At 35.9% G+C, this 25,808-nt stretch overlaps 3 protein-coding genes across 8 annotated transcripts; 1 reads left to right on the top strand and 2 right to left on the bottom strand.

Moving 5' to 3' along the window:
- Positions 1-3,042: 3,042 nt before the first annotated feature.
- On the bottom strand, positions 3,043-5,904 carry LOC125208653 (laccase-4-like). Of its 2 annotated transcripts, XM_048108317.1 has the most exons (7): positions 5,739-5,904; positions 5,366-5,517; positions 4,958-5,202; positions 4,706-4,834; positions 4,420-4,636; positions 3,622-4,334; positions 3,043-3,501 (listed from the first exon to the last, which is right to left on the bottom strand). In XM_048108317.1, exons 1-7 carry the CDS (start codon positions 5,832-5,834, stop codon positions 3,371-3,373), a joined length of 1,683 nt encoding a protein of 560 aa, XP_047964274.1. In that variant the 5' UTR covers positions 5,835-5,904; the 3' UTR covers positions 3,043-3,370. The 2 variants fall into 2 exon arrangements, with proteins under 2 accessions (XP_047964274.1, XP_047964266.1); XM_048108309.1 differs by having other exon boundaries at positions 4,420-4,834.
- A 2,878-nt stretch (positions 5,905-8,782) lies between these two features.
- LOC125202618 lies at positions 8,783-11,107 on the bottom strand. Of its 3 annotated transcripts, XM_048101061.1 has the most exons (3): positions 10,770-11,107; positions 9,312-10,053; positions 8,783-9,227 (listed from the first exon to the last, which is right to left on the bottom strand). In XM_048101061.1, the coding sequence occupies exons 2-3, from the start codon at positions 9,979-9,981 to the stop codon at positions 9,019-9,021; spliced, it is 879 nt and encodes a 292-aa protein (XP_047957018.1). In that variant the 5' UTR covers positions 9,982-10,053; positions 10,770-11,107; the 3' UTR covers positions 8,783-9,018. The 3 variants fall into 3 exon arrangements, with proteins under 3 accessions (XP_047957018.1, XP_047957017.1, XP_047957016.1); XM_048101060.1 differs by having other exon boundaries at positions 8,783-10,053; positions 10,809-11,105; XM_048101059.1 differs by having other exon boundaries at positions 8,783-10,053; positions 10,770-11,105.
- A 9,912-nt stretch (positions 11,108-21,019) lies between these two features.
- Positions 21,020-24,773, top strand: LOC125201166 (protein NRT1/ PTR FAMILY 8.2-like). Of its 3 annotated transcripts, none has more exons than XM_048099139.1 (5): positions 21,020-21,242; positions 21,481-21,624; positions 22,611-22,828; positions 23,146-23,699; positions 23,776-24,773. In XM_048099139.1, the coding sequence occupies exons 2-5, from the start codon at positions 21,519-21,521 to the stop codon at positions 24,608-24,610; spliced, it is 1,713 nt and encodes a 570-aa protein (XP_047955096.1). In that variant the 5' UTR covers positions 21,020-21,242; positions 21,481-21,518; the 3' UTR covers positions 24,611-24,773. The 3 variants fall into 3 exon arrangements, with proteins under 3 accessions (XP_047955096.1, XP_047955094.1, XP_047955095.1); XM_048099137.1 differs by having other exon boundaries at positions 21,020-21,205; XM_048099138.1 differs by having other exon boundaries at positions 21,191-21,324.
- Positions 24,774-25,808: the final 1,035 nt, after the last annotated feature.

Consider the following 25,808-nt stretch of genomic DNA (forward strand, 5'->3'; position numbering starts at 1 on the left):
ACTCTGACTTTCTTTTGACTATGTACCCATTTGCCTTCGAAACTATTTCCTTGAGTTGAATTGTTTCTGTTATGCTTAATTCATGAGTGATGAGTTTATATTAGTCGCGAAATAGCTACGTTCACTAGCACTAGGAAGTTGTGGTTGTGACAGAGTGGTATCAGAGCACCGTTCTTTCGCTCTGGACCCAAGAACCTTCCTTCAAGCCTTAGTCTAGAATGATAGTACTAGACTAGCAGGCCGGGCTGGGCCGAGCTGGGCTGGGCTAGCCCGGCCCAGTTGACAACTCTACATGCTGTTAGGTTTGGTATACCGAAAAGCATGTTTCGAGCAAGTTTCGTGCGAATAGAATCTTACTTGTATACGAAAAACTCTACAATCCACTTTTAACCCGATTCAGTATTATTCGAGCAGTATCGCACGAATAAGAATCAATATATTATTACATTGTGTTTGCTTGTGCATTTATAAGATGTTTTACAAACATTTAAATGCATAAGAAGTAAACAAAGCCTAAGTCTTTTGCTTAGTGGACTGGTTGTGGGCGTCGTCCACTTTAAGGTAACTACAGTCGGTTCTATGCAATGCTTTGCAAAAGAGAAAGAAGAATTTCACAACCTAGATAAGGCTTTGGCTACCTATCGTGAAAGGTTGCAATGTCAGTCCGATTATTTTTAAGTCTTTCTGAAATAAGATGACGTTGGTGTGGTATAGCACTAAATGGATCTTACAGCAAGACGTGTCTTTATGCTATCTACCGAAAGACTAGGTCTTGATAAAATACTATTTCTTAATCTACATATGTTAGCATTGAGCATACGGTATTGATTATGCACTACTTTGACTTATCAAATGGTGCGGGTTTTTCGCAACCCAATAATCCTGATATATAGGGTAGTGGTGATTAATATCTAGCGATGCTAGGATTGCTATTATGTTGAATCGCGCGCGTGGTGAGTCTCGTTTGATAATGTCCTCAAGAGGAGCTTGAACAAGGTTTTATTATTCGTAAAACTGGCCAGTTGGAGTTTTCTTACTCTATGAATAATAAATAAGTGTTTCTTGCTAAGTCCACTCTTGGAATTAATAAGATGTTAATTAATTAAGTTCATAGCAGACATCAATTAATTAATGGACATTTATATCTTAAGCGCGGAAAATAAATAATATAAATAACGGAAACCCGGATTACTTGTAATTTCGGATTTGGATGGGGAGTGCAATATTACTTCTGTAGTGGTTGCTCGTAATATTCCAATATAAGCTTGTATTAAATTGTGGGTTCAATTTAATTAGTAAAAAGCTAATTGGGGGGGGGGGAGGGGCATATCCAAAATCTTCCATAGATCCCTGACTGGGCCCAATATGAACTTAATATAAATAGGATAGTAAAGGACAGACAAAATTACAATTAATTTTAGATGAAATTTTCGTCCCCCTCTCTAATTAGTAGAGGAGCTCGAAAATTCTTCAGCTCTCCTCCGTGAGGAATTTATGTCTTCTTTTTATTCGAGTCCTAGTATTTTGATAAGATCAGTCCACCCTGATATCGAGATACAGTTCGGGAACCAGTCAGAAGATCCGTGGTCTAGTATTGAAGATCATCATGTGGAGAAGGCGCGAGCAATCGACGATTCTTTGGAGAATCAAATCGGTAACCCTAAACCATAGAAAGCATGTTTAGGATTTATATTTTCTAAGCATGAATTATTTGCGTTCTAGCATGCAATTATCTGTTTAACATGTGAATTGATTAATCGCATAATCGGTCAAATAGATCCATATTTGATTTATTTGTTTTGTACAAATCTTCCGCTGTGCAAAGGGCACCAAACCCCAGCACATGCAACTCTAAATGTTCATAAGAACCTAAAAAGCCCTGACTCTTGGACTTTTTTGGGAATATTGACTATAGTGTTATCATCTAATATTTGGATCCTCTCTAGATTCCCCTTATACCATTTTCATCTTGTCAAGCAATCAAATACATTATTGCACATAATTGAACAAAGTAAATTGAGTGTTGTCAAACAAACATAAAGAGTTGCCTTCAGATTACTAGAATTCTTATGATTTAGCGACTCGTAAAAAGCAGTAATTAAAGTACTAGGCATAATTAACAAGATAAATCCAAGGTTAAATTTCAAAATTTTCAGTCTTCTCTCGCTTAAATCGCAACTTCCAAATGGATGATAGATGAATGTGAGAGATGTATGACCTGATGGATTATTTATGAGTATGGAACTGGACTAAAGCTGGATAGCAGCTGGAGGCTTATGCTCCACCCAATTATTACGGGATGATTTGAATTAAATAATTGGATTGGGCACCATCTCAACAAACCGTCAATTCAATTTGCTCTCTTACTCAACCGATGTAGATCTCCGAATTACTTCATCCATCTAATAAAAATATAAGTACTTTCTATTTTTGTATGTCTCATAAAAATATGTGCATTCCATCAAAATTATCCTAAATTATTACTCTTATACACTACTAAGAAATGTAAATAATAGTGGTTTGGAAAGATTAATGGAATATAGGGTCCACTTTTTTATATTAATTTTATAATAAAATGTGAGTGAAGTGAGTTAATGGAATGTAAGAACTACTTATTATTTAAGGTAAAAGTGAAATGTGATTCTTATTATAAATGACTTCTATTGTGGGACTGAGGGAGTACTAATAATGTGGGTCATAATATCCGCTAACACTACTTTAGTTACTCATTCTCGATCTCTCTTACTTTACTAATTTTATTTTAACTCTCGTATTATTTTAATTATCTATATTTACATGAGACGAACAAGTATCAACGTTAGTGTGTATTTATAGGACTGCTGACTTGAGTAAGGACGTTTTACCTAGGAATATTGGATAACTCAACTGTCACTAGTCAATCAAGCATTATTAGCCCAAGTCCATTAAAATAATTAAGCCCAATACAGAACCCCAAACATAAAAGATAGAGTCAGAAGAGGTAGATCAATTATAAAAGAAAAACTGCCACACAATTATAAAGGAAAAACTGCCACACAAATATTGGATCAAAACGGAAAATTCTCACATCACACTTTCAATTTCTTTGACAAACACCTTTGGAATTTTACATATTTACATGTATATTTTGGACAAGTAAGTATACAGATGTCCAACAAACTACAAGCATAACAAACATACTCGAACCAAATACAAGGAAACTTCATACATTTTGTAATCCGGCCCAAACGAGGTGCTTGGTCCTTCGTTATCGACTGACCACACCCAACCTTCGTCGTTTTGGGCCCGAGAACCAATTGTATTATTGAAAAATCAAAAGTTTTGTGGAAATTAAAAAACTACAAAGAACCCTAATTAGGGTGGTGATTTTTTAGCATTTGGGCAAATCATTTGGAGGTGGTAGAAGAGACTCATTGGGCCCTTTGCCATTGTCCACTACAAATGCCATCTTAAGTCCCCATGATGTGTGCACTTCTAAGTGGCAATGCAAAAACCATACTCCTACAAATTCCATCACAACATTAGTAAAATATTACACAAATTTTAAAAATATCACATCATTTTTATCATGATCTAATCAATAGCATTTTTTCCCAACAAATTTTGAAATAAAAAAAGTACCTGGATTATCAGCTCTAAATCTGATGGCAACCCATCCACCAGATGGAACAGCAATAGTATTCCTTTCGACTGGGTCAACAAGGTTGAATCTCTTCGGATCCAAATCCGGGTCAAAATTCCCCAAACCCTTACCCACAGCGAAGAAATTGAATCCATGCAAATGGATCGGGTGATTTTCCGGAAAAATCATGCTGGTGCCCTGCAGCACCACCTGCACCGTCGAATTGAACGCCAGCCTGTACAATCTCGTCCCGCTCATCGTCCGCATATTCTCCGGCTGCTTCGCTCCGGTGTAATCGAACGGCGCCGCCGGCCTCGCGGGGAAATCGTCGGTGAATACGCCGCCGATTCCGAAGAAATGAGCGTTGAGGAGCGCGATCCGCGGCATCACGAATGTGACGTTGTTGATGTCCGCCACCACGCGGAGGCGGAGGCTGTTGTCGCAGCTAGGACAATCGGCGAAGCCGAGGGCGATGGTGAAGAGTAAGGAGTGGTCGATCTGGAGGGGGACTTGGGACGGGTAGGCGGCGGAGTTGAGGCCGCGGAGGGACTGCGTGAAGATGTCGGCGATCGGCGTGGCGTTCTGCGCTGGCCGATCGGAGAGGAATGTGGTGGCGGAGGCTAGGGCTCCGGCGTAGATCAACGTGGCGGTTGCGGTGGAGTTGTCGATTGTGACCGGAGAGGACTTGAAAGGGGAGGCCGTGATTTGATACCTGCAATCCAATTTTGGCGGGAAAATTGAAAATTGGATCTCTCCCCAATTTCGACAACTCTATTAAAAGGAGTTGAATAAAGTACCTTGAAGTGAGGTGATCGGTGGTGAGAAGGACGTTGGTGGTCTGGCCGGGGGCGAGCAATATGGTGTCGATGGCAAATGGCTTGACATAGGTGGCGTCAACCTCCACCACCGTGAGATTGTGGCCGGCGATTTTGAAGAAGAGCTCCGTGTTCAGAGCTGCGTTGATTATCCGAAGCAGATATGTTTTGGAGGGAATAACCACTAGATTGTATCCTCCTTGATTTATCGCCAATATTAGTATTGATAAATTCAAATTGAAACATAAATAAAAAATGTGAAATTCACCTTTGCCTAGGCAATTGGACTTGGGACCAGGATGACCGTTGATCGTGTGAGCATCGGAAACGTTTGGGGCATTGCCTGACGCCATGGCTTCATCTATGACTGCTTCCACATCTGATTTCCACCATTCCCCTGCATATGTTATATAGCCTTGGTTAATTGATAAATTAGGACTTCCTTTTGTAAATATGTAATTATAGTTGGATTTAATTTTGCAGAAATGTCCAAATTTTGAGATTTGAATTGTAAATTTACCTAGTAGTAAGACCTCCTCCTTGTGGGGCTTAGGAAAGGGATAAGGCAGGCCATGCTTGGGAAGTATAATAATGGCGCCATGAATGGTAGCTCTAAGCCATAGTATGTGCGCGTGCCAAAGAAGCGTGCCTCGCTGCTCACTTATTGTGAAATTATACACGTAGCTCTCCCCCGGTTGGATCGGGCATTGGGTTATGTAAGCCGGTCCATCGGCCCACCCTGTGCGGAATTGCCTTATTCCGTGCCTGTCACCAGTAAACAATAAAGATATTGAGTAAGGATTTGGACAACAATTTCAAAGATTGTAATAAGAAAGGAAATAAAAGTACATGCTCTTGGGGGAATTTTACAGCCAATTAACTTAATATAAAAACAAAAAATTAAAGTAAAAATAGAGGAGAAAATCACCAATGGATAGATATATTATAAGTAACGTGGTTGACGACTTTGATTAACATCGTGTCGCCTTCTCTGGCGTAGATGTTGGGACCGGGAAAACGTCCGTTAACAGTCACTACTTGCTTGCTTGAGCATAATTTTGTTGAGTTTTTCATCACCACCTACAGTATTTTTATAGTGACAATATTATTTTGACAATCATTTGAACTAAAAAATGTAGTACTACGAATTTGGGCATCATATTTTTCATAGGAAAAACTTTTGGTATTTCAAGTTTGTCACTATAGCTTGCTTGCTATGTGTGATGGATTAAAGGCTCATTCAAAAAAAATCAGTTTTCTTTCTGATAAACAGAAATTGCATACATAGGCAGCGATCTTACATTGAATTTGTAGCGACGAACCTCCGACTGCACCATTGGAGGCTGTAAAATAGTGATCAGCAATAGCAAGAATCGTAGCCAGGCTGAGGCAGCCATCTGTGTGTGTGTGTGTGTGTATGTGTGTGGTTTGGGAGAATGTAGTATATTAATAGTAGTAGTTGTAGTAATGTCAAGTTTGCATGCATATTGTGCTGATGAGCAAGCAGGATAGGGACTTTTATACAAGTCATTTTTTGATCAGTTTTCGTGGTAAAGTTGTAAACTTACCAAACAAGATTTTATTTTTCAATAATACAATTCCAGAAGCTAGTGGTTTTTGGTTTAGCTGTATTTCTTCCATAATTGAATTTCTTAATAAATGACTGAAATATAGAGAATTCATATCAAGTGGAGTATACTAATTATAGTCATATGAATATGATGGGTATTAGTTTATTATTCTTATTTAATAATTAATTCTAATTTCATCACACCCTCTACATACATATTATATAGAAGCGATTATATAAAACATTTTTCTCTTATAGTGTAAATTCAATCTGAATCATTGATTTTTATGATTTACGTATATATACTTCAAAAGATGAAAGAGTCTCGTTGTGTGGAAAGTGAATCCGAAGGGCCGGTTACTTAGTTTGTAGTTTAATTAGGACGTGGAGTAATTAAAAGTTCAAATACTCATTTACATTACCATTTACTACTACGTCTGCCTCAAAAGAAAATGCACTTTTGATTGGACATGAATTTTAATTCACAATTAATAAAGTAATCGAGAGATAAAAGGAAAAAGTAATCAAATATTATTAGTGAAAAATAAGGCTCATCTCAATAAAGAAGAAAGAGTTTCCAAAATTAGAAAATACATACTTTAATTAATGGAACGGACTAAAAAAATAAAATAATGCATACTACTTTTATTTGACGGAGAAAGTAATAAATTGCTATATATTGCTTTCCGGATTTAGACTTTACCACTCACCTTAATTTCTTCCGTTCACAAGCAAAAGCAAAAATGCATACGTGGCTATTTAATTATTCTAAAATTTAAAAAGTTTGATTTTGCTCTTTTTCGTTCTTTTTAATTTAATAAGTTTGATTTTGCTCTTTTTCGTTCTTTTTGAGCTTGTCAATCGCTTTTCAGTCTCAAACATGCAAAACAGCAAAAGAATCATAGTACTATTTTAAGATTGTATCATTGTATCATTACACACAAACAAGTTAAATGGAGTATAATTCACAACTTCGATATAACTCTAAACATTTTGTTACATACAAACTTGAGTCTATGTTTTTATTTCACACACTACAATAATAAATATACATGATTACCCAATTTAACCGTTTATCAAAACATATGCTATGTATATATATATGTAAATGTAGAGAGAGTGATGAGGATCAAATAAAATACTACTACTATTATTAGAGTGATGAGAAAAAATTATTATTATGTTATATAAATTCTAATAATACCATCTGATACTATTATTGTTAGGGATATTGGTCTCTAATATCATGAATTTTGACCTAATTTTAATTTAAAATATCACAAACATTACATTTTGTGTGTTATCATGGCAGGTCAATCATCATATATGCTAATGCACTTGATTTTTTTTATCCTACTTGGCACAACTAAATGAACGTGACTTTCTATGTGACTTTTTATCCAAGTAGCCACGAACTTTAAAAGTGGTCTAAATTATCATACATATTTTCGCTGTCCACTTAGAATAAGTTTTTGCCAAAAATATCTTATTTGTGTCAGATTGACACAAAATGTATATTCTATGATATTTTAGATCAATTCAAATTCGTAAAAAATACCAAAACTAGGCCAAAGTTTGTGATTTCGGGACCAATATTCCTTATAATTATGCCAATCCAAAGAACAATTGTAACTATAGTTTATTAAAAAAAATACGCGGTCAATGTGCTATACTCTATTTGATGAAAGCGAGATAATGATAGAGACCATATTAGTTTAACCAACAAGTAATTGCGTGGAGTTCATATCATATGGAGAGATTTCCAAAACAATTAGATAAAACAAAAGAAGAAATATATCTCAAGTCTTGAAAGTATTATCGCTGTGAGCTGTCAAATAAATTCATAAGAGCAAATTTGCAAGTGGAAAGGTACTTCAAAAGGTATAAAAGTGCTATATGTGAACATATTATTCAGAATATAATTTGGCTTAAGAATTTACTCAATCTATATGAAAATAAGTAAATAAAGATTTTAGTTGGCCAGTATCTTTCACAGGTTTTCAGAAGTCTCTCAAATATGAAGTTTCTCAAATATGGGTGACAGCTCAATCCTACTTTCAGCAGATATAAATAAGTCAAACATCTGTAAAATTTTCTTAAGAAAACATGTTTGAACTTTGATAATTTGATTAATTTCGTTCAACTTCAATTTATACTAAAAGAAAAAGAAAGAAAAAACCTACACGAGTAAATATTTGTGTTCTAGAATTGTTTAAAATTCGATGAGAACAAAAAAAGAGAGTGAAGAACAACTAGTTCAATCAATGTTGTGTGACTTTGTGAGTGATAACTCTACTAGTCTACTATCTAATCACGTAATTCAATCACTAAAAAAAAAAAAAAAAATGGAGTTTTGCAGGAAACTTTTTTATATAAGTGGAAACCATTCTCTATCAAGAATAGTCAAAGAATAATTAAAGAAATTGTAACATGTTTAATATCAATATAAACAGTGAAATTGTATTTATCTAAAACTAGAATCTATCGATTTTTATTCGCCAAAGCTTTATGTACACAACGCAAAGAAAAATTCATTTGAACATGAAATAGAGGTAATGGCTAAAAAAAAGTAAAAATATACTAATCCATGTTCCATATTAATGGAGTCATTTTGCCATTTTGATGCGCTCCATAATAATTGAGTCGTTTCCCTCTTTTAGTAAAAATTAACACGGTTCTTTTCACTTACTTTGCTCTCACTTACTTTATTCTATCTTCATCTCTCTACCTTTTTCATTTCCTTAACTCACTTAACATATTTTTTCTTAAATAGCATGCCGAAAAGAAACGTCTCCATTAATGCGGAACGAAGGGAGTACTATTGAAGAATACAATTGAATAAGCGTAAATGCATAAAACCTGGAAAATTAGGAGGGTAATAAAAGATCAATATCAACAGAACCTCTGGATAGTGTTCTATCTTCATCTGCAGTAATGTACATTATCAAGACTTTCTGCTCGCTTCACACCATGGACGGAAGAACAATCAGGGATCGATACCTCGTGCTACATTAAGACTTAAATCGCCTGAACTCGAACCATATCTCATAATGGTTGAAGAGCAAACTATCATGTGTATGCTTGCCTTTATATTCTAGGCCCAGATTAGTCAGCCTTTTTGTGCATTCTTCACCTCCCAATCGAGAGCAGAATTTGACGTTGTGTGAGACAAAGATTCGACCTTCTAGAGGCTTCAGGCGACCCACTAACCGCTCCAGGCCTGTCCAGACGAGCTTGTCGGGCATATGGAGGAAAACAGCACTAGCATAAATCAAATCGTACACGGTATCAGAACCAAACTTACTGAAATCCATGTCTTCGCCTCTTACAATCAGAGGGCGCTTATACAGCAAGCCCTGTGATGGAAGCTCGTAGCGCAGTGCAGCCATTAGAGAGAGCTCGTCCCTTTCTAGACAATGGTAATGCTCTGGATCTAAGTACCGTATGAAATGCAGGCCAACACGAAGTGTGCCACACCCGATCTCAAGAACTTTTGAATTTGGTGTGACGTGGGCAGACTCTGCAAGAAATTCAAATACATCCCTTCCTCCTGCCCAAGGCTCCCCGTAATTGCTGTGGTGTTCTTCTACAAGCAGCTCACCGGGACAAGGGAGGGCAGTATGGTTATTAGCATCTTCTCCTTCATAGTGAGATATGCCTTTGAAATGAAGAAGATCCTGGAGCTGCTGTTCACGAGTACGCGGGTTTATGCCCTTACGTAGAATGTTCTGCTGCATATGTAATCCATTCGCTTCGACACGACTCTTCAACCAATCTATGTCCTCAGCTGAGGTTGAAACATGCTCTCCACTTATCTTACTGCTGTGGTCCCCAGTCGGGGTGGAGCAAGAGCAAGGAACGGAGGCAGGTGAGCTGGCTGAGAGCAAGAAGAATAGGAGGATCGCAAAAGCTGCAGCTGACAGAACTAGCGTGGGAACTGAAACGACCACTCCCTTTGATGGAAGCAGTGCCATCCGGCAATCAGTGAATCTCAGCTTTCTTGGACCCTTTTGCCTCTGACCAGAAGCTTTGCTGAATTTTAAACTCTACAAATAAAGTGGGAGTTATAGTAGTTACAATTTAACTAAAACAGACCCTATCTATCTCAAAGTAATCAAATCATTTGGTAAAATGACAGATAAATTTTAAACACTGATATCTAAATTCAATGCATAAACTACTATCCAAATAAGAAACATCTCAGTATATTATTATATACATAAAGTGACTGAAACCTCGTAATTTTCACTCTGCCTCGGGCTGGCTTGCGATAGTCTCTAACGCATAATCTTAAATGAACTAAAATTTTGGAAGCTACTTCAAACATGCCAAGGATTATCACCTTCTCCAATCTCTTGAAATACAAGAGTTTGATGCATAAAGATAGGGTGAAGTTTTGGTCAGACTAAGTGGAATATAGTGGATCACATCAGCTTATTCTAGCGCTAAAAGATGATTTTAATCTACTACATTGCACCAAGCTCTGAAAGCAAGATGGCTACGGTGGTGTCCAATCCAATTTTGCATTTTCTCATTATTTCTTCCTACATCTGATAAATGTGGAGCTTCATTAACTACACAGACAACAAAATGAAACTACCAACATTCAGTCTGTGATTCTTAAACACATACTATATCCGAAAGAATAGTAGAGAATTCTAAATTAAAAAAAAAATCAACAAGTTCAGCAATGATTTCTAACTCAATTATGTTCGCAACTCTATGATATATAGAATCAACAAATTTTTAGAAGAAACCTCACCTACGCTGAAACCAAACAATCTGGAGCAAGAAATCTTACTTCAAGTGGATAACTGCAGCGCAGCGCAACGCGGCGAAGCAGAGGCAACAAGTTCCGACGGAAAACGACGAAACCAACTGTGAATCTGAATTTCCACTTGTTCGCTGAGAAAACCTAAATCGAGAAATTTCCAGAATACAGTAAAGGACAGAGATTGGGTGGCTGCGTTGGTCGATTTCTGGTTTCAGATGGTCGGGAAACAGTCGTCAATGACAGATCTCGTCGCCGATGAATTGGAGAAGCAATGATATCGGTGGCGGTGTGGAGTGATGTGGATTTCATCTCAGATTTGCAGCCAAGGGTAGTACAGGTATTCGGGAAAATAAGGGAGGGCATTTTTGGTACTCCCTCCGGGCTCTGTTCCAACTAAGTTCAGTGGTATACTCCATATCTTTTTGGAATGTCTCACACCAGCTTCGATATAGAACTATCATACAATATACTTTATCGTAAATTTGGTATGCAAAAAAAACATATATTTACCTTACCAAAATTCCATATCGATATCGTACTTTATTTTTGGTACGTTGTACTGAAGTTCGGTATATCGTACTTTTGCGGTATACCTGACTTTCAACATCAATGAAAATAGATTATTTGAGTTTTTAGAATATTATTTATATTATATAATTTAAAAAATATATTAAATATATTTTATTAATAATTACTCCATTCGTTCCTTCATAGTTGAGTCATCTATTTTGGGAAGTTCTCTCGTAGTTGAGTCATTTCTATATATAGTAAATTTGTTTCTGTCTTACTTGCCAGACTCTAATGGATATGCACGGGTCGGTGCACGAGTTTTCCGGGATGTTGGCAGCATAGATTATATGCATTGGGAATAGAAGAACTGCCCAACTGTCTGGAAAGGGATGTACACGATCTGCTTCAAAGGCAAGAATCCCAAGATAATCCTCGAAGCCGTAGCTGATTGCCGGCTATGGATTTGGCATGCGTATTTTGGGTTAGCCGGGTCGAACAACGTCTTTCAGTCGTCGCCCCTTTTCAACGAGCAGTTCATGGACGTTGGTCCGGCCATTAGTTTCGTCGCCAACGGCAACCGACACGATATGTGCTACTATTTGGCGGATAAGATATACCCTAGGTGGCCCATGTTTGTGAAGACGATCAGATGCCCAACAGATCTAAAGAAGATGTACTTTGCACAACGACATGAGGCGGCGCGCAGAGATGTGGAGCGAGCATTTGGTGTTCTCCAGGCTCGATGGGCGGCATGAAGGGTCCAACACGGCTGTGGTATCAAAACTCGGAAGGGATCACCTCATACATAGTATACTACATTTCATAATACACTAGTTAAAAATTGACAAATGGATCTCTTTTTATGCAAATAAAAATTATTGCATTTCATGTGGATATTCTTTATCAATAAAAAATTGGACTTCAATTCTAACTTTCCTAATATATCTACTACTACACTAATCTAAAATAAAATTTCATTTTTTTCAAATTCTATTGTTAATTATATTAAAAATAAAGAACTAAACATATTTTATTAATATAAGAATATTGAAATTTTAGCCCTTTTATATTTTTATAGAAACCGCTCATATGTCTAGTAATAAAAAAATGTGCAATTACCATCTTTAAAAAAATTGTTTTAAATGTATAAATAAATTAATTGAAATAATAATATTCGTTGAATAGAATGAATATTAATAAAATAATTTATACTTATGAGCTATACAGAAAATGGAAAAACAAATATTATATTATATTTTAAATAATATAATAAAAATAAAAAACACTAGAAAACGCCATATGTACGATGACACAAGTTTTGTGTAAATTAATAGTACTAATATTTTGATGATTCATTTTAATAAAATGATATGGCGATAAATTTTATTACCATTATTTATTTTATTTATATTATATTTTAATTTAAAATTAATGAAATTTGGGAAAGTTAAATTTAAATTTTATTATTTTAAGATATATTAGGAAAGTTGGATCGAATTCAACTCATTTTTTTTATCATAAAAAAAATCCACATTGAATGTAATAACTTGTATTTCTATAAATTGAGATCCATTTGTCAACTTCTTAATGGTGTATAATAAAATGTACTAGTATACTATGTAGGAGGTGATCCCTTCCGATCAAAACTGCATTGCTGATGTCATGTACGCATGTATTATCATGCACAACATGATCGTCGAACATGAAGGTCCAGAACTGACTGATTGAGCCAATGAAGATGTTGTCGGTCCAAGCCACGACGTGGCCAATGTACGAATGGGGATCCCTCATGGGGACGCCAAACGGGTCGCCGCATTTGTCGATCTTCAATAACAAGAAGCTCATATTTGACTCCAGAAAGATATAATTGAAGAGTTATGAGTGCGGAAGAGTGCTTGTTGATATCAATAATGTAATTTGTTTGAATCGTTGTTTTTTTTTAATTGTACTATGTTAATTTTTTTTAATGAAATTATTATTGCACTTTCTCTGTCCATTCTCGTGTCGAATTTTTAATTTCGTATTTTCGTATCTGTGAATTTGTTAATTTTTTTAATTGGCTAGGCTATTGGTTAGTCCTAGTGCTAGGCTATTATTGTGCAGTGGTTAGTCCTAGTGATGTAGCAATGTAGTGGTTTTAGTCGTGGCATGGGGTGATTTTGGTTAGTCCTTGTGCTGGGCTATTGGGATGTTCACCTTATCGTGGATGCTCTAAAGCGTTGGTCGGCCTCTAGTGTCGGAGTCTCCTCCCTAACGGACTCAAGCCCTCTCTCTAGTACATGCATCTCTCGATCACATGAGTTGCACAGAGTTGTTGACTACATATCTATCCTAATCATGCATCTCTCAATGGCAACAATTAAGCAAAAGATGTATCTAATTGGTAGCTAAGCAATTAGATAGTAAAAGCTCAATAATCAACAAAACCAACAAAATGAGATGGATAAGCATTCCACCTTAAGATCAATCCATACAATCTATCCAAAATTCACCAACTCCCTATTAGAAACTTAGCTACTCATGATCAAAGTCAAAACAAAATGAAATACAAAGAAAACAAAGCAAAACATGGATGTAAATGGAACTAAGAACTCCCTATAGGCAGAATTGATGTTGGGGAATCTTTTCCTTTAATCTCTTGAAAGTGGAAACTCCTTGCCTTCAAATCCTCTTCAATCACTTGATCTCTTGCTAAATTTGGTAGTGTGGGGGTTAGGGTTCGAAATATGAGAATTTCCTTTTATACTTGGAGTGAAAACAAGTTGAAACGGGCAAAACGGAGCGAACGGACTAATTTCAGACACAAAACGCTCGACACGGCCGGGCGAACTTTTTGGAATCCATACCGGTAAGCCCGGGTCGATGCAGGGGGCTCGAGCTCCGGTGCGCGACGTCGTCTGATCGGGATGAAGGCCATGAAAGGGGCTAGGACAGGTAGGGGACGAGGCAAACCAAGCCGCCCCCCTCCACAAGGGCGAATAATAATTTAATGACTCTCTTATTCGCGGTCAACAGCCGACACTGCCCGTATGACGTCGTTCCAATTCAGAGCATATAACCATGGACGAAGAGTTTCTCATGGCGCAATTGGGACTCCCCTAATGTCGGCCAGCTGTTTGTGCCACTATAGCAACCTCCACAACTGCCGATAGAATAATTTTAGGATTTTAACTATGCACTATGTAATTTTTTAGTTTCTATGATTTAAATCATGTACTTTTAATTTATAGACATGTATTTTTTAATTATTCAATTTTTAATATTTAAGATTTTAATTTGTCTTTTTTAGTATTTTTAATCAAGTATTTTAAAAGAAATATTTTTTAATTAGTTACAATTTCTAATTGAAAAAATTAAATAGTGAAATCTATGAATAATTAAGAGAAGAGATGATTAAGAGATAAACGGTAATATAAATAATTTTTTATTAGGAGATGATGTAAAAAGTGGTACGATGATAGTCTAAAACGTTGTGCTATTGCAAGGCGAGTCTAAATCAATTACGGGGTTGGTTTTAATAATTAATCAGGAGTATTTTCTTAAGTTGAAATTCACCCTGAATACTGTATTGTCACCATCCAAAATAAATCAGTAATCATGACACTCCCAAATTTCCCAAAGAGCGTTCATATTTGACACCATATCGACTTATTTGTGTAACTATAAAACAATCATAATTTAACATGTAAGTTAAAACGTCTACGTCTAATTAATTCATACGGCTCCACTTTAATTAAACTTGAATTCACATTTCACACCATATCAACTTATTTGTGAAACTATAAAATAATCATAATTTATCTTGCAAACCAAAACGTCAACGTCTTATACTCTAATTAATTCATACTATAATAAAAGTATAAAACCTTGAATCCGCCATAATCATTTTCTTTTTGGATTTTTCCGACTTTGGCGTTGCTTTCGGACAATATACAGTATATCAGAAAACGGAGGTACTGCTGTATTAGAATTATTGTTATAATGAAATTCTAGGAAAGAACAAATGGAATCAGCATTTGGTCATGATTATTTTGAGACTCTGAAATGGAAGCATTTCTTTTCAGCACATAAGATTAAGAAAAATTGTGTTAGGTGAGTCAAGTAAAAGGAGAATAAAGTAAAAAATGAAAAAAGTAGAGAAATGAAGAGAGAAAAAAATAAGAGAGAGTAAAGTGATGTGGAAAATGTGTTACCTTTTATTAAAAATGACTCTATTATTACGGAACGTACCCAAAAGACAAAAAGACTATTACTATGGAACGGAGGGAGTATTATACTTTCCACAATAAGAGTCATACTTTTACTATTTTAGTTCGTCTCACAATAAGAGTCACATTTCACTTTTACCATAAGTGGTAAGTTGGTCTCACATTCTACTAACTCACTTCACTCACAGTCTACTATAAAATCAATATTAAAAAGTGAACCACATATTTAACTAACTTTTACAATCTATTATTCTTTACATTTCTTAAAATTCATGTTCAAACCAAATGTGACTCATATTTTGAGACGGGGGAATATTAACATTAAAAGGATAATAAAGCAATCTGTTGAAATTTCCTAAACCTTTTTGGAGTAAAGATAGTTTTCTCTACGTATTAATGCAATTACTCAGTTAGAACCTTGAAGTTAGGTGCCATATAATTTCGTCCATAGTTTAAACCATCCCACATAGTTGAATAAGTAAAATTACTAAGTAATATTAAATATTATCCCAATTCTATTAGTGTATATAGCTTTTTGGAGAAATCGTATTAGGATTTGCTCCCTCTTCTAACACTACAAAAAAATGTCAGTTTACCGACGGATACCAACGGAATACTCTGTCGCTAATCTTTTTCCTTTTTATAATTAATGTATTTTCCGTCGGGAAATGTCCGTCGGTAAAGTTTTGTGGACGGAAAATACATTAATTTAAAAAGGAAAAACATTAGCGACGGAGTTTTCGTCGGTAATTCCTAGCGCAAAACTTTCCGTCGGTAATTCCGTCGTTAATTCGTAGCGAAATTTTCCGTCGCTAATTCGTCAATACACTGACATTTTTTTGTAGTGTAACTTCAGATAGAAACCGCCTCACCCATCTACGTACTATAGTGTTCTGGTTCGCAAGTCAGATAGAAATTCAGATGTTCTGAGCGTTTCTAAGTGTTCAGAGAATATAACAACTTTGGTTGTAGCCCTCTTAGTGGTCTTAGGGTGTTCGTGTGGTTCTTCAGTTGTAACCATTTCCTTCCATTGAGATCTTCGGTAAAAGGTTGTATCGTGGGTGGTCATTGTCTGTGTGACACTGAGCACTTCGATTTGTTATCTTTTACTGCCACTAACGCTTATTTTGCATATAGAAAGTCTAGTTGTAATAGAAGTAATAGAAGTCTAGTTGTAATAGAAGTCTAGTTGTACAATTATATGTAGTTGTAGTTCTATTCTTGTTTGTTCGTTGTTGTATTTGGTGTGTTGACCAAAAGAGGTTTTAGTTTTTACTTTAGTGAATCTTTAATGATTGATTTCTATTTTAAAAGTCGTTCTAACTTATTTATGACGGCAAAGTTTTCACCTAACTTTCGACTTCAAGAAAAAAAAATCATGTTCACCTAATTTTTATTTGAAATTTAGAGTTATCCAAATTCCAATGTATATGAAGCCAAAATGAGATCCTCCTGAAGTCCGTAACCCATTTTATTATAATAGATCAAACATTATACAATCATATACTACTAAATAATAAGTATGCATTATTATAGTATTATCCTTCGTTACACGATTATGTGAACATATCTTTTATTTGGTGTATTAGTTTGAATTGAACATATTCATGCATTAGTATGTTTTGATTCTTTTGAACTAATACACAAACATATCTGTTCATTTATCAGATGTAATTATCAAATTGGCATGTTAGATTTTAGTACAAAACGATCATAAAAAATTTCAAAGGGCAAATCACAGTCAATTGGAAACTTCAGTAGTTTCCGAAAAGAAATAGATATGGCTATGCTTGATTTTTAAACATCTTTTGTTTGATATATTTTTCCACTCGGACAGGTGGGTGGTTTTAATTTTATTTTGTAATTTAAGTACTATGATAAAAAAAAAAAAGAAAAAAAAAGATACTCCTAATTTAATAAAATAAAATTTTAGTATAACATAATACTAACAGTATTACTAAAACAAATTTTATATTTACAGAAATAATTTGATTATTATGTCATGACGTTGCAAATTTAATTAAGTCATCGTTACGTCCTTATCTGTTGGCAATTTCAAGAATATTCAAACACAAGGAGGAGAAATATCATGCTTTCATATTTCCATACAAAGTGACGCGCACACTTGATTTTGTCGATACTCTTTTTTTTCCATGATTGATTTTTCAGTTTACTCGTTTACTCGTTTAAATTTAATCAACATCAGTTTTGCTTGATCATCTCCAAAGTCCAAATGTCTACTTCCTTCATCCCATTAAAAAGATTCATTTCCTTTATCACAAGATTTAAGAAAGCTGATGTTTGATAAAGTAAGTGAAGAAAGACAAAAATAAAAGTAAATAAATGAAAAAGAGAATAAATAAATAAAATCAAAGAGAAATCAAAGTAGAAAAACAAAGAAATAAAATATAAGAAATAAAAATAAGTTATTTTTATTAACATAATAAGTGAGTAATTTAAGTATGGCAAGAAAAAAAAATACGTATGAATCAATTTTGATGGGATGCAGAGAGAATCTGTTTACAAACAATATTCTTGTACTTATTGTATTCATTATTCTAGTTCCGATATTTGATCACCTAAAAGTTTTACTCTACTAAATACGATAGTATTAATTTTTTTTTTTTATAATTACTAATGATATTTATCGGTGGAGCCCAGTGACTAATTTTCGCAATGAGTTGTAGGCACTTCAATAAATAGGACAACTGCCCTAAAGATTTAAAACTACAGTCACTGAGTTGTAAGCACCTCAATAAATGGGACAATTGGCCTAAAGATTTAAAGCTGTTCCATACTCAAAGACAGTGATCGATCTCATGAGGTCATGGGAATTCCATCTCAAACAAGAAATAAACCCAACTCTACATGGTCATATGACTCAAATCGATGGCCAATCAAATTTTTTGTCCAAGCTTTAAAAAATCTATTACTACTAACAGAATGTACTCCACTATATTGTTACCGGTATGCTAATACTCCAGGAAACAGTCGCATTTTTAATTTTCAGTCACCCATTAAAATTAGTCTTTGTCTATTTATTTACATCACTATTAATATGACTATATCTTAGACTAAAATAGGAGTAATTTATTTGATTTCTGTGGATTATAAGGGCACCCACAGCGCATCGCGTGGGTGTCTCCATCTCGTCTCTCCTGGCAGCGAGACAGCGATGCAAGCTCTGTCTCGTCGCCATCTTGTCTCCGTCTCGTCTCCATCGCTTCCCGCGTCTCCTTCCGAAGAGGCAGCTGGCGAGACGTCTCGCCACGCGCCTTGGCGATGTGGCGAGTTGTGGTTCGTGCGTGACGCCCACTCGCCGGTCCGCGAGTGGGCGTCGTTTATATCCGTTAAAATTGTTTTTAAATTTTTTTTTAAAATTCAGAAAAAAATTCAAAAATTTTAAAAAATATATAAAAATAATTCCAAAAATTATACTAGCAGTTTATAGCCATTTTTTTCAAATTTGTAAAAAAAATTTCAATTTTTTAAAGCCTCCAATCACTTCTATATTACCAAATCAATCCCACAAATTATCCACCATAAAAAAACTCTCTATTCTCACTCAAACACTCTACATTCTTCATCTCAAAACATTTTTCTTCTCCCAAATTGAATCAATTCATGGATCCATTTGAGCAAATGCGTCTACTAATGGAACAATCGCTAGAAGAAGATCGACGTAGGGAGGAGGAAGAAGTTCTGAATGGAGCACATTTGGGCAAAATTTGGCAACCAGTAGACACACATGATCTTCATTAGACAACTTTTTCTTCTGCTTCTTTGTCTCCATTTTTTTAATGGTGTGTTTTTTTTTATGATTTTAATTATGTGTTTTTATTTTTTTAGGATTTTAATTATGTGTTTTTTTATATTTTTAGGATTTTAAATTGTAATTTTATTTTATTTAATGAAGTGTGTTTTTTTATTAATTAGAAATAAAAATAAAAAATGAAATTGAATGAATAGTTAAGAGATGAGATGGTTAAGAGATGGAGGGATGTAGGTGTTGTCTCTTAGTTAAGAGATGAAGTGAAAAAATACAGTGGGACCCATGAATAGTGAAGAGATGAGAGGGTTATGGATAAGAGACAACATTGTGGATGACCTAAGAGAATCATTGGTAGATGTATTCTGAGTAGATAAATGGTGTTCCCAAGAGTCATACTTAAAAGTGTTTTTTTTATAAATATAATAAATGTACTATAGTTATCATTTTGAATAGCTCAAATACAAAATAATTATGTACCTTTGTGGTACATTAAGGTGGCGTTCGGTTGTCATGACTAATAATTATGAGACTATCCACTTAAGATTAAGTTGTGGGATTATTATAGTTGGAGGAAGAAGGCTATGACTAATTATCATGAGATTATCCATCTATGATTAAGTTGAGGAAATTAATCTTATGAACCAAACATGATACTCCCTCCGTCCCCCATTACTTGACACAGTTTGTCATTTTGGTCCGTCCCCCATTACTTGACACACTTCACTTTTTCCATTTTTGGTAGTGGACCTTATATTCCACTAACTCATTCCTACTCACATTTATTATAAAACTAATAATTTAAAAGTAAGACCCACATCCCACCAACTTTTTCAACACACTTTCCATTACATTTCTTAAAACTCGTGCCGGGTCAAACCATGTCAAGTAATGGGGGACTGAGAGAGTACATATTTAATCATGAGATTTAATCTTGCCAACCGAACACTCTCTAATGCCTAAATATAATAATTGTACTATAGTTATCATTTTAAACACAGCTCAAATACAAAATACTAGTGTCTTAAATTCTTAACAAGGATTAAGGGGATTCCTTTTAATTTACACAACAAGTAGTACAAAGTTCTTAATATGCGTGCTCAGTAGTTTTGGGTTATTATAAATGCAATGGGTCCATTAACGTATAATTTATTTATTTTTAAAAAAAAGTTAAATACTTTTCCACAATAAAATATCCAATCGGTGATCACTATCAAAATAAATATCAAAGAATGATGACGGAAAATAGTGGTGGTGGGTTTCTTTCAAAAATAAGATGAAAAAAGAAAAATTGAAAACAGCTACGAGGATTTCTGTATTCCAAAATTTCTGCGCTCCCACTCTTAATCTTGTCCACTTGTAGATTCTTCTCTTACTCATTTCATTAAACAAGTCAACTTCTCTGACTCTTTTGTGAACAGAACAAAACAAAACAAAACAACGCAACGCAAGCTCAAATACAAAATACTAGTGTCTTAAATTCTTAACAAGGATTAAGGGGATTCCTTTTAATTTACACAACAAGTAGTACAAAGTTCTTAATATGCGTGCTCAGTAGTTTTGGGTTATTATAAATGCAATGGGTCCATTAACGTATAATTTATTTATTTTTAAAAAAAAGTTAAATACTTTTCCACAATAAAATATCCAATCGGTGATCACTATCAAAATAAATATCAAAGAATGATGACGGAAAATAGTGGTGGTGGGTTTCTTTCAAAAATAAGATGAAAAAAGAAAAATTGAAAACAGCTACGAGGATTTCTGTATTCCAAAATTTCTGCGCTCCCACTCTTAATCTTGTCCACTTGTAGATTCTTCTCTTACTCATTTCATTAAACAAGTCAACTTCTCTGACTCTTTTGTGAACAGAACAAAACAAAACAAAACAACGCAACGCAACGATCTCTCTCTCCCTCACACTCACATCATTCGAGGTAACTTCATCGTGCCTTACAAGTAGGCGTAGCTAAGGTTTCGGCTGATTCTCACTTGGCTCAGGCTTTATATTGTTTTTGCTGTGCTTGATTTTGTCATCTACTGCTGTAATTACCGTGTACGCATTGTTCGATCAATTTGAGATTCTGCATTCGGCACTATTTTTTTAATTAATTTGTTTTTGGAGCTATTCGTTTGTCCATTTCTTGGCCTATTTTGGTTTATATAGTATAAAATTGAAGAAGAAACTAATTGTTGCGAATTGGAGATTCAGGGTTGCGGGGGAGAATTGCGTAGAGTGGAGCTGCTCCTATGGCGGAGGATGATTTGTACACTAAAGATGGGACGGTTGATTTCCGCGGTAATCCTGCAAAGAGGAGTGAGACGGGAACATGGAAAGCTTGCCCTTATATTTTAGGTGAATATTGCCACATCCTATCTATTTTCTTCGGGATGCTTTGGTTTTTTGTGCTTGGGTTCGGGAAGTGATAGCTGAACTCTGACAGTAGGATTTCTTGATGATGATTGTGTGTGTGTGTGAAGTGAATTATCAACCTTGAAGATGATTTTCTCACAACAAGTTTGGTTTCTTGATGATAATAGTGTGTGTGTGAAGTGAATTATCAACCTCGAAGATGATTTTCTCACGATAAGTTCGGTTTCTTGATGATAATAGTGTGCTCGTGTGTGTGTTGAATGATCCTTGAGATTGATTTAGTGACTAGAAGCTCAATTTTATGCATGATGATTGTGTGTGTTAGCTTGCGCGTGAGAAATCATGCTTAAAGATGATTTTCTTACATTTTAATTTTCTTGATGATAATAGTGTGTGTGTGTGTGTGTGTGTGTGTAAAATGATCCTTGAAGATGATTTTATGACTAGATGCTCGGTTTTAGGGATGATGATTATGCATGTGCATGTGTATGTGTATGTGTTGGCTTGTTCGAGTGAAATGATTTTCTTGAGGATGATAATAGTGTGTGTGGAATGATCCTGGAAAATGATTTTATGACTAGAAGCTTGCTTTTATGGACGATGATTGTATGTGTGCGTGTGAAATGAACTTTGAAGATGAATTTGTCACCACATGTTCAGGTATCTAGATGGTTATTGTGTGTTCATATGAGAAAATGAACCTTGAAATTGATCTTCGGTCCACAAGTTATGTTTCTTGATGATGATAGTGTGTGTATGTGTGTGAAATTGACCCTTGAAAATGATTTTCTGTGTGTAATGTGTGTGAGATCAAATTATCCCTGGTTAATATTGCTATGTAACCCCTATTCTACTTTTGTTGATGTGTTCTGTGGTGGGATGAAATTGAACGAATTATCTATGTGTGCGTGCGTTTTCAAATGATCCCTGGCTGATTCTACGTTTAACCAATGAATTTGTGACAAAAGGCAACGAATGTTCTGAGCGGTTGGCATACTATGGGATGAGCTCCAATCTGGTGGTTTATTTCAAGAAGCACCTCAACCAACACAGCACCACTGCTTCCAACAATGTCACCAATTGGGGAGGGACGTGCTACATAACACCACTCATTGGAGCCTTTCTGGCCGATGCATATCTTGGAAGATATTACACAATTGCCTTGTTTTCCATCATATATGTTATTGTAAGTTTTCATGGTTCAGTTATGCATAATTCAAGTTAGAATCAATCTCGATTTGTTTCTAAGTTGAGTTGCATACATAATAAGATGGTAATTATGTAACGTTATCATATTTATTTTCTCCCCTAAATATAATGTACAATAATCTCAATGAATTTAGGCTTTATTAGGAGAAGCATAACCTCAAAGTAGTCAGATCACTCTCTACACGGGTTCTGATTCCTCTGTGCTGTTCTGTGTATTAGCTATATTTAAAATTTATGTTTGAAATTTTTTCACAACATGAGAAAAAAATTTGACGAGTTATGGATCTGATTCAGGGGATGACATTGTTGACACTATCAGCATCAATCCCAGGCCTGAGACCAGCTTGCCATGGGAAAGACGATTGCCACGCAACAACCATGCAATCTGTAGTATGTTTCATTGCACTCTACTTGATAGCCCTCGGGACAGGTGGGATCAAGCCATGCGTCTCCTCCTTTGGAGCGGATCAATTTGAGGACACTGATGAGGTTGAGAAGAAGCACAAAAGCTCCTTCTTCAACTGGTTCTACTTCTCGATCAATGTTGGTGCCTTGGTTGCTGCTTCTGTCCTAGTTTGGGTGCAAATGAACGTCGGCTGGAACTGGGGGTTTGGCATCCCCACAGTGGCCATGGCAATAGCTGTTGTGTTCTTCTTCTCAGGCACTCGTTTGTATCGGAATCAAAAACCCGGGGGAAGCCCCCTTACACGCATCTGCCAAGTTCTGGTAGCATCTTTCAGGAAGTATCATGTTAATGTTCCTGCGAACGAGGAGTCATTGTATGAAACCGGTGATGCTGATTCTGCGATCAAGGGAAGTCGCAAGCTCGAGCACACCAAAGATTTTAGGTAAAATGATGATTAATCAATCTTGCTAGCCACTAAAATCATCTAGAAACTGAGTCTTTTTTATGGTCAAATGCAGATTCTTAGACAAGGCTGCAGTGCAGACGGAATCAGACATAGTAAAGGGCTTGGTGGATCCGTGGAGGCTCTGCACGGTGACACAAGTGGAGGAGCTGAAGGCCATCATACGCCTTCTTCCAGTATGGGCAACCGGGATCATCTTTGCCACGGTATATGGCCAAATGGGCACTTTGTTTGTGTTGCAAGGATTAACAATGTATACAAAGATGGGGAATAGGGGATTTGAAATCCCGGAAGCGTCTCTGAGCATCTTTGACACTCTCAGCGTGCTTTTCTGGGTCCCCGTATACGACAGGCTCATTGTTCCTGCTGCCAGAAAACTCACCGGGCACAAGAATGGGATCACTCAGCTCCAAAGAATGGGGATTGGACTTTTCATCTCCATCTTCTCCATGCTCTCAGCTGGGATTCTCGAGGTCATCAGGCTAAGCTATGTCAGAAGGCACAACTTGTACGAGCTGGATAAAATAGACATATCGATTTTCTGGCAGGTTCCTCAGTATTTCATCATAGGGTGTGCAGAGGTGTTCTTTTTCATAGGGCAGCTTGAGTTCTTCTACGAACAAGCGCCTGATGCTATGAGAAGCTTGTGCTCGGCCCTTCAGCTCACGACCGTGGCTCTTGGTAGCTATCTGAGCACTCTGCTGGTGACTATCGTAACCAAAATCAGCACGCGCCATGGGAAGCCCGGGTGGATACCGGACAACCTCAACCACGGCCACCTCCACTACTTCTACTGGCTCCTGGCCGGGCTGAGCGTTCTCAATCTGGGCGTCTTCATGTTGGTCGCCAAGTGGTACACGTACAAGAAGCCGCTTGGAACGCTTCGTTGATGGCTTGTGAGCACGGATGATGGATCTTCGTGTTGCATACTTCACTCACCAAAATGGGTTGTTGTAAGTTAGGCCTAAGGATGTCATTGTTGTGCATATAAGCTATTATCTGCAAATTGATGTAAGATTTTGTTGTTCATTATCAGTAACTATTGTCTGTCAAGTCCTGAATAAGCTTCTTCTCTTTTTCTTTTTTTTTTTAAAACATGACTCATTGTTTGCTTCACACACTACACCAAAATGAGAAATTGACCCCGCCATCAAAATGTGCTTTTTTTTTTCTAAATTTAAAAAGTAAAGGTCAATTTTGTTGTTGCTAAATGTATCATCAAAACACGAATTTGGTTCAAAGCATTTATTTTTTAAAAAGCAGGTTCATAACAAATAAAATCTTTGTCGGAGCGGTTCTTTTTCAATGGTTGGAAAAAAAAGACTTTTTCGGAGACATTTTCATTTGTTATGGATCTCATTTTTCAAAAAGTGAATATTTTGGCCAAATTATATTTTGGTTATATGTTTAGGACAAAATTAACCTTTACTCAATTAAAAAAAACTCCTCCGTCCTATAAAAATAGGGACTGCGGATAGGGGTGAGGATTCGGTCGGTTCGGTTCTAACCGAACCGATTAGTCGGTTACCGACTCTCATTTTTTCCGAAATTCAGAACCGAAACCGAACCTCTTGTCGGTTCGGTTCCTCAAGGAACCGATCGGTTCGGTCCTCGGTTCCACCGAAGGAACCGAACTCAAGTGCAATACATTCAGTTAAAATAAAAAATTATAAGCTTGCTATTGCTGAACTTTGGGACTATTCACGATCATTATCAATTTGGGAGTTTGCAATATGAGGACTATTGTTTTTTAACTTTGGGACTATTCACGATCCTCTAAGCTTGCTATTGCTGAAATTTGGGACTATTCACACCAAAAATTAGTTTGCAATGAAGTTTGCAAGAATTAGTTTATCGTCCAAATTAGTCTGCAAGAATTCATTTAGTTCAGCAGCAGCGGAGCAGAGAGTAGCGGCAGTTCTTTTATGGAGAGAGCAGAATCTTAGTAATTTAGGATTTTTACCGTTTTACATTCTACTTTTAAGTTTTTTTATTAATGATAAATTAAAGTAAATATAGGGCAAATTAAAATTCAATTCACAAATTGCGGTTCTTCGGTTTTAACCCTTCGGTTTAACCGAGAACCGC

The sequence above is a fragment of the Salvia hispanica genome, chromosome 1, assembly GCF_023119035.1.
Source record: "Salvia hispanica cultivar TCC Black 2014 chromosome 1, UniMelb_Shisp_WGS_1.0, whole genome shotgun sequence".
Taxonomy (NCBI): domain Eukaryota; kingdom Viridiplantae; phylum Streptophyta; class Magnoliopsida; order Lamiales; family Lamiaceae; genus Salvia; species Salvia hispanica.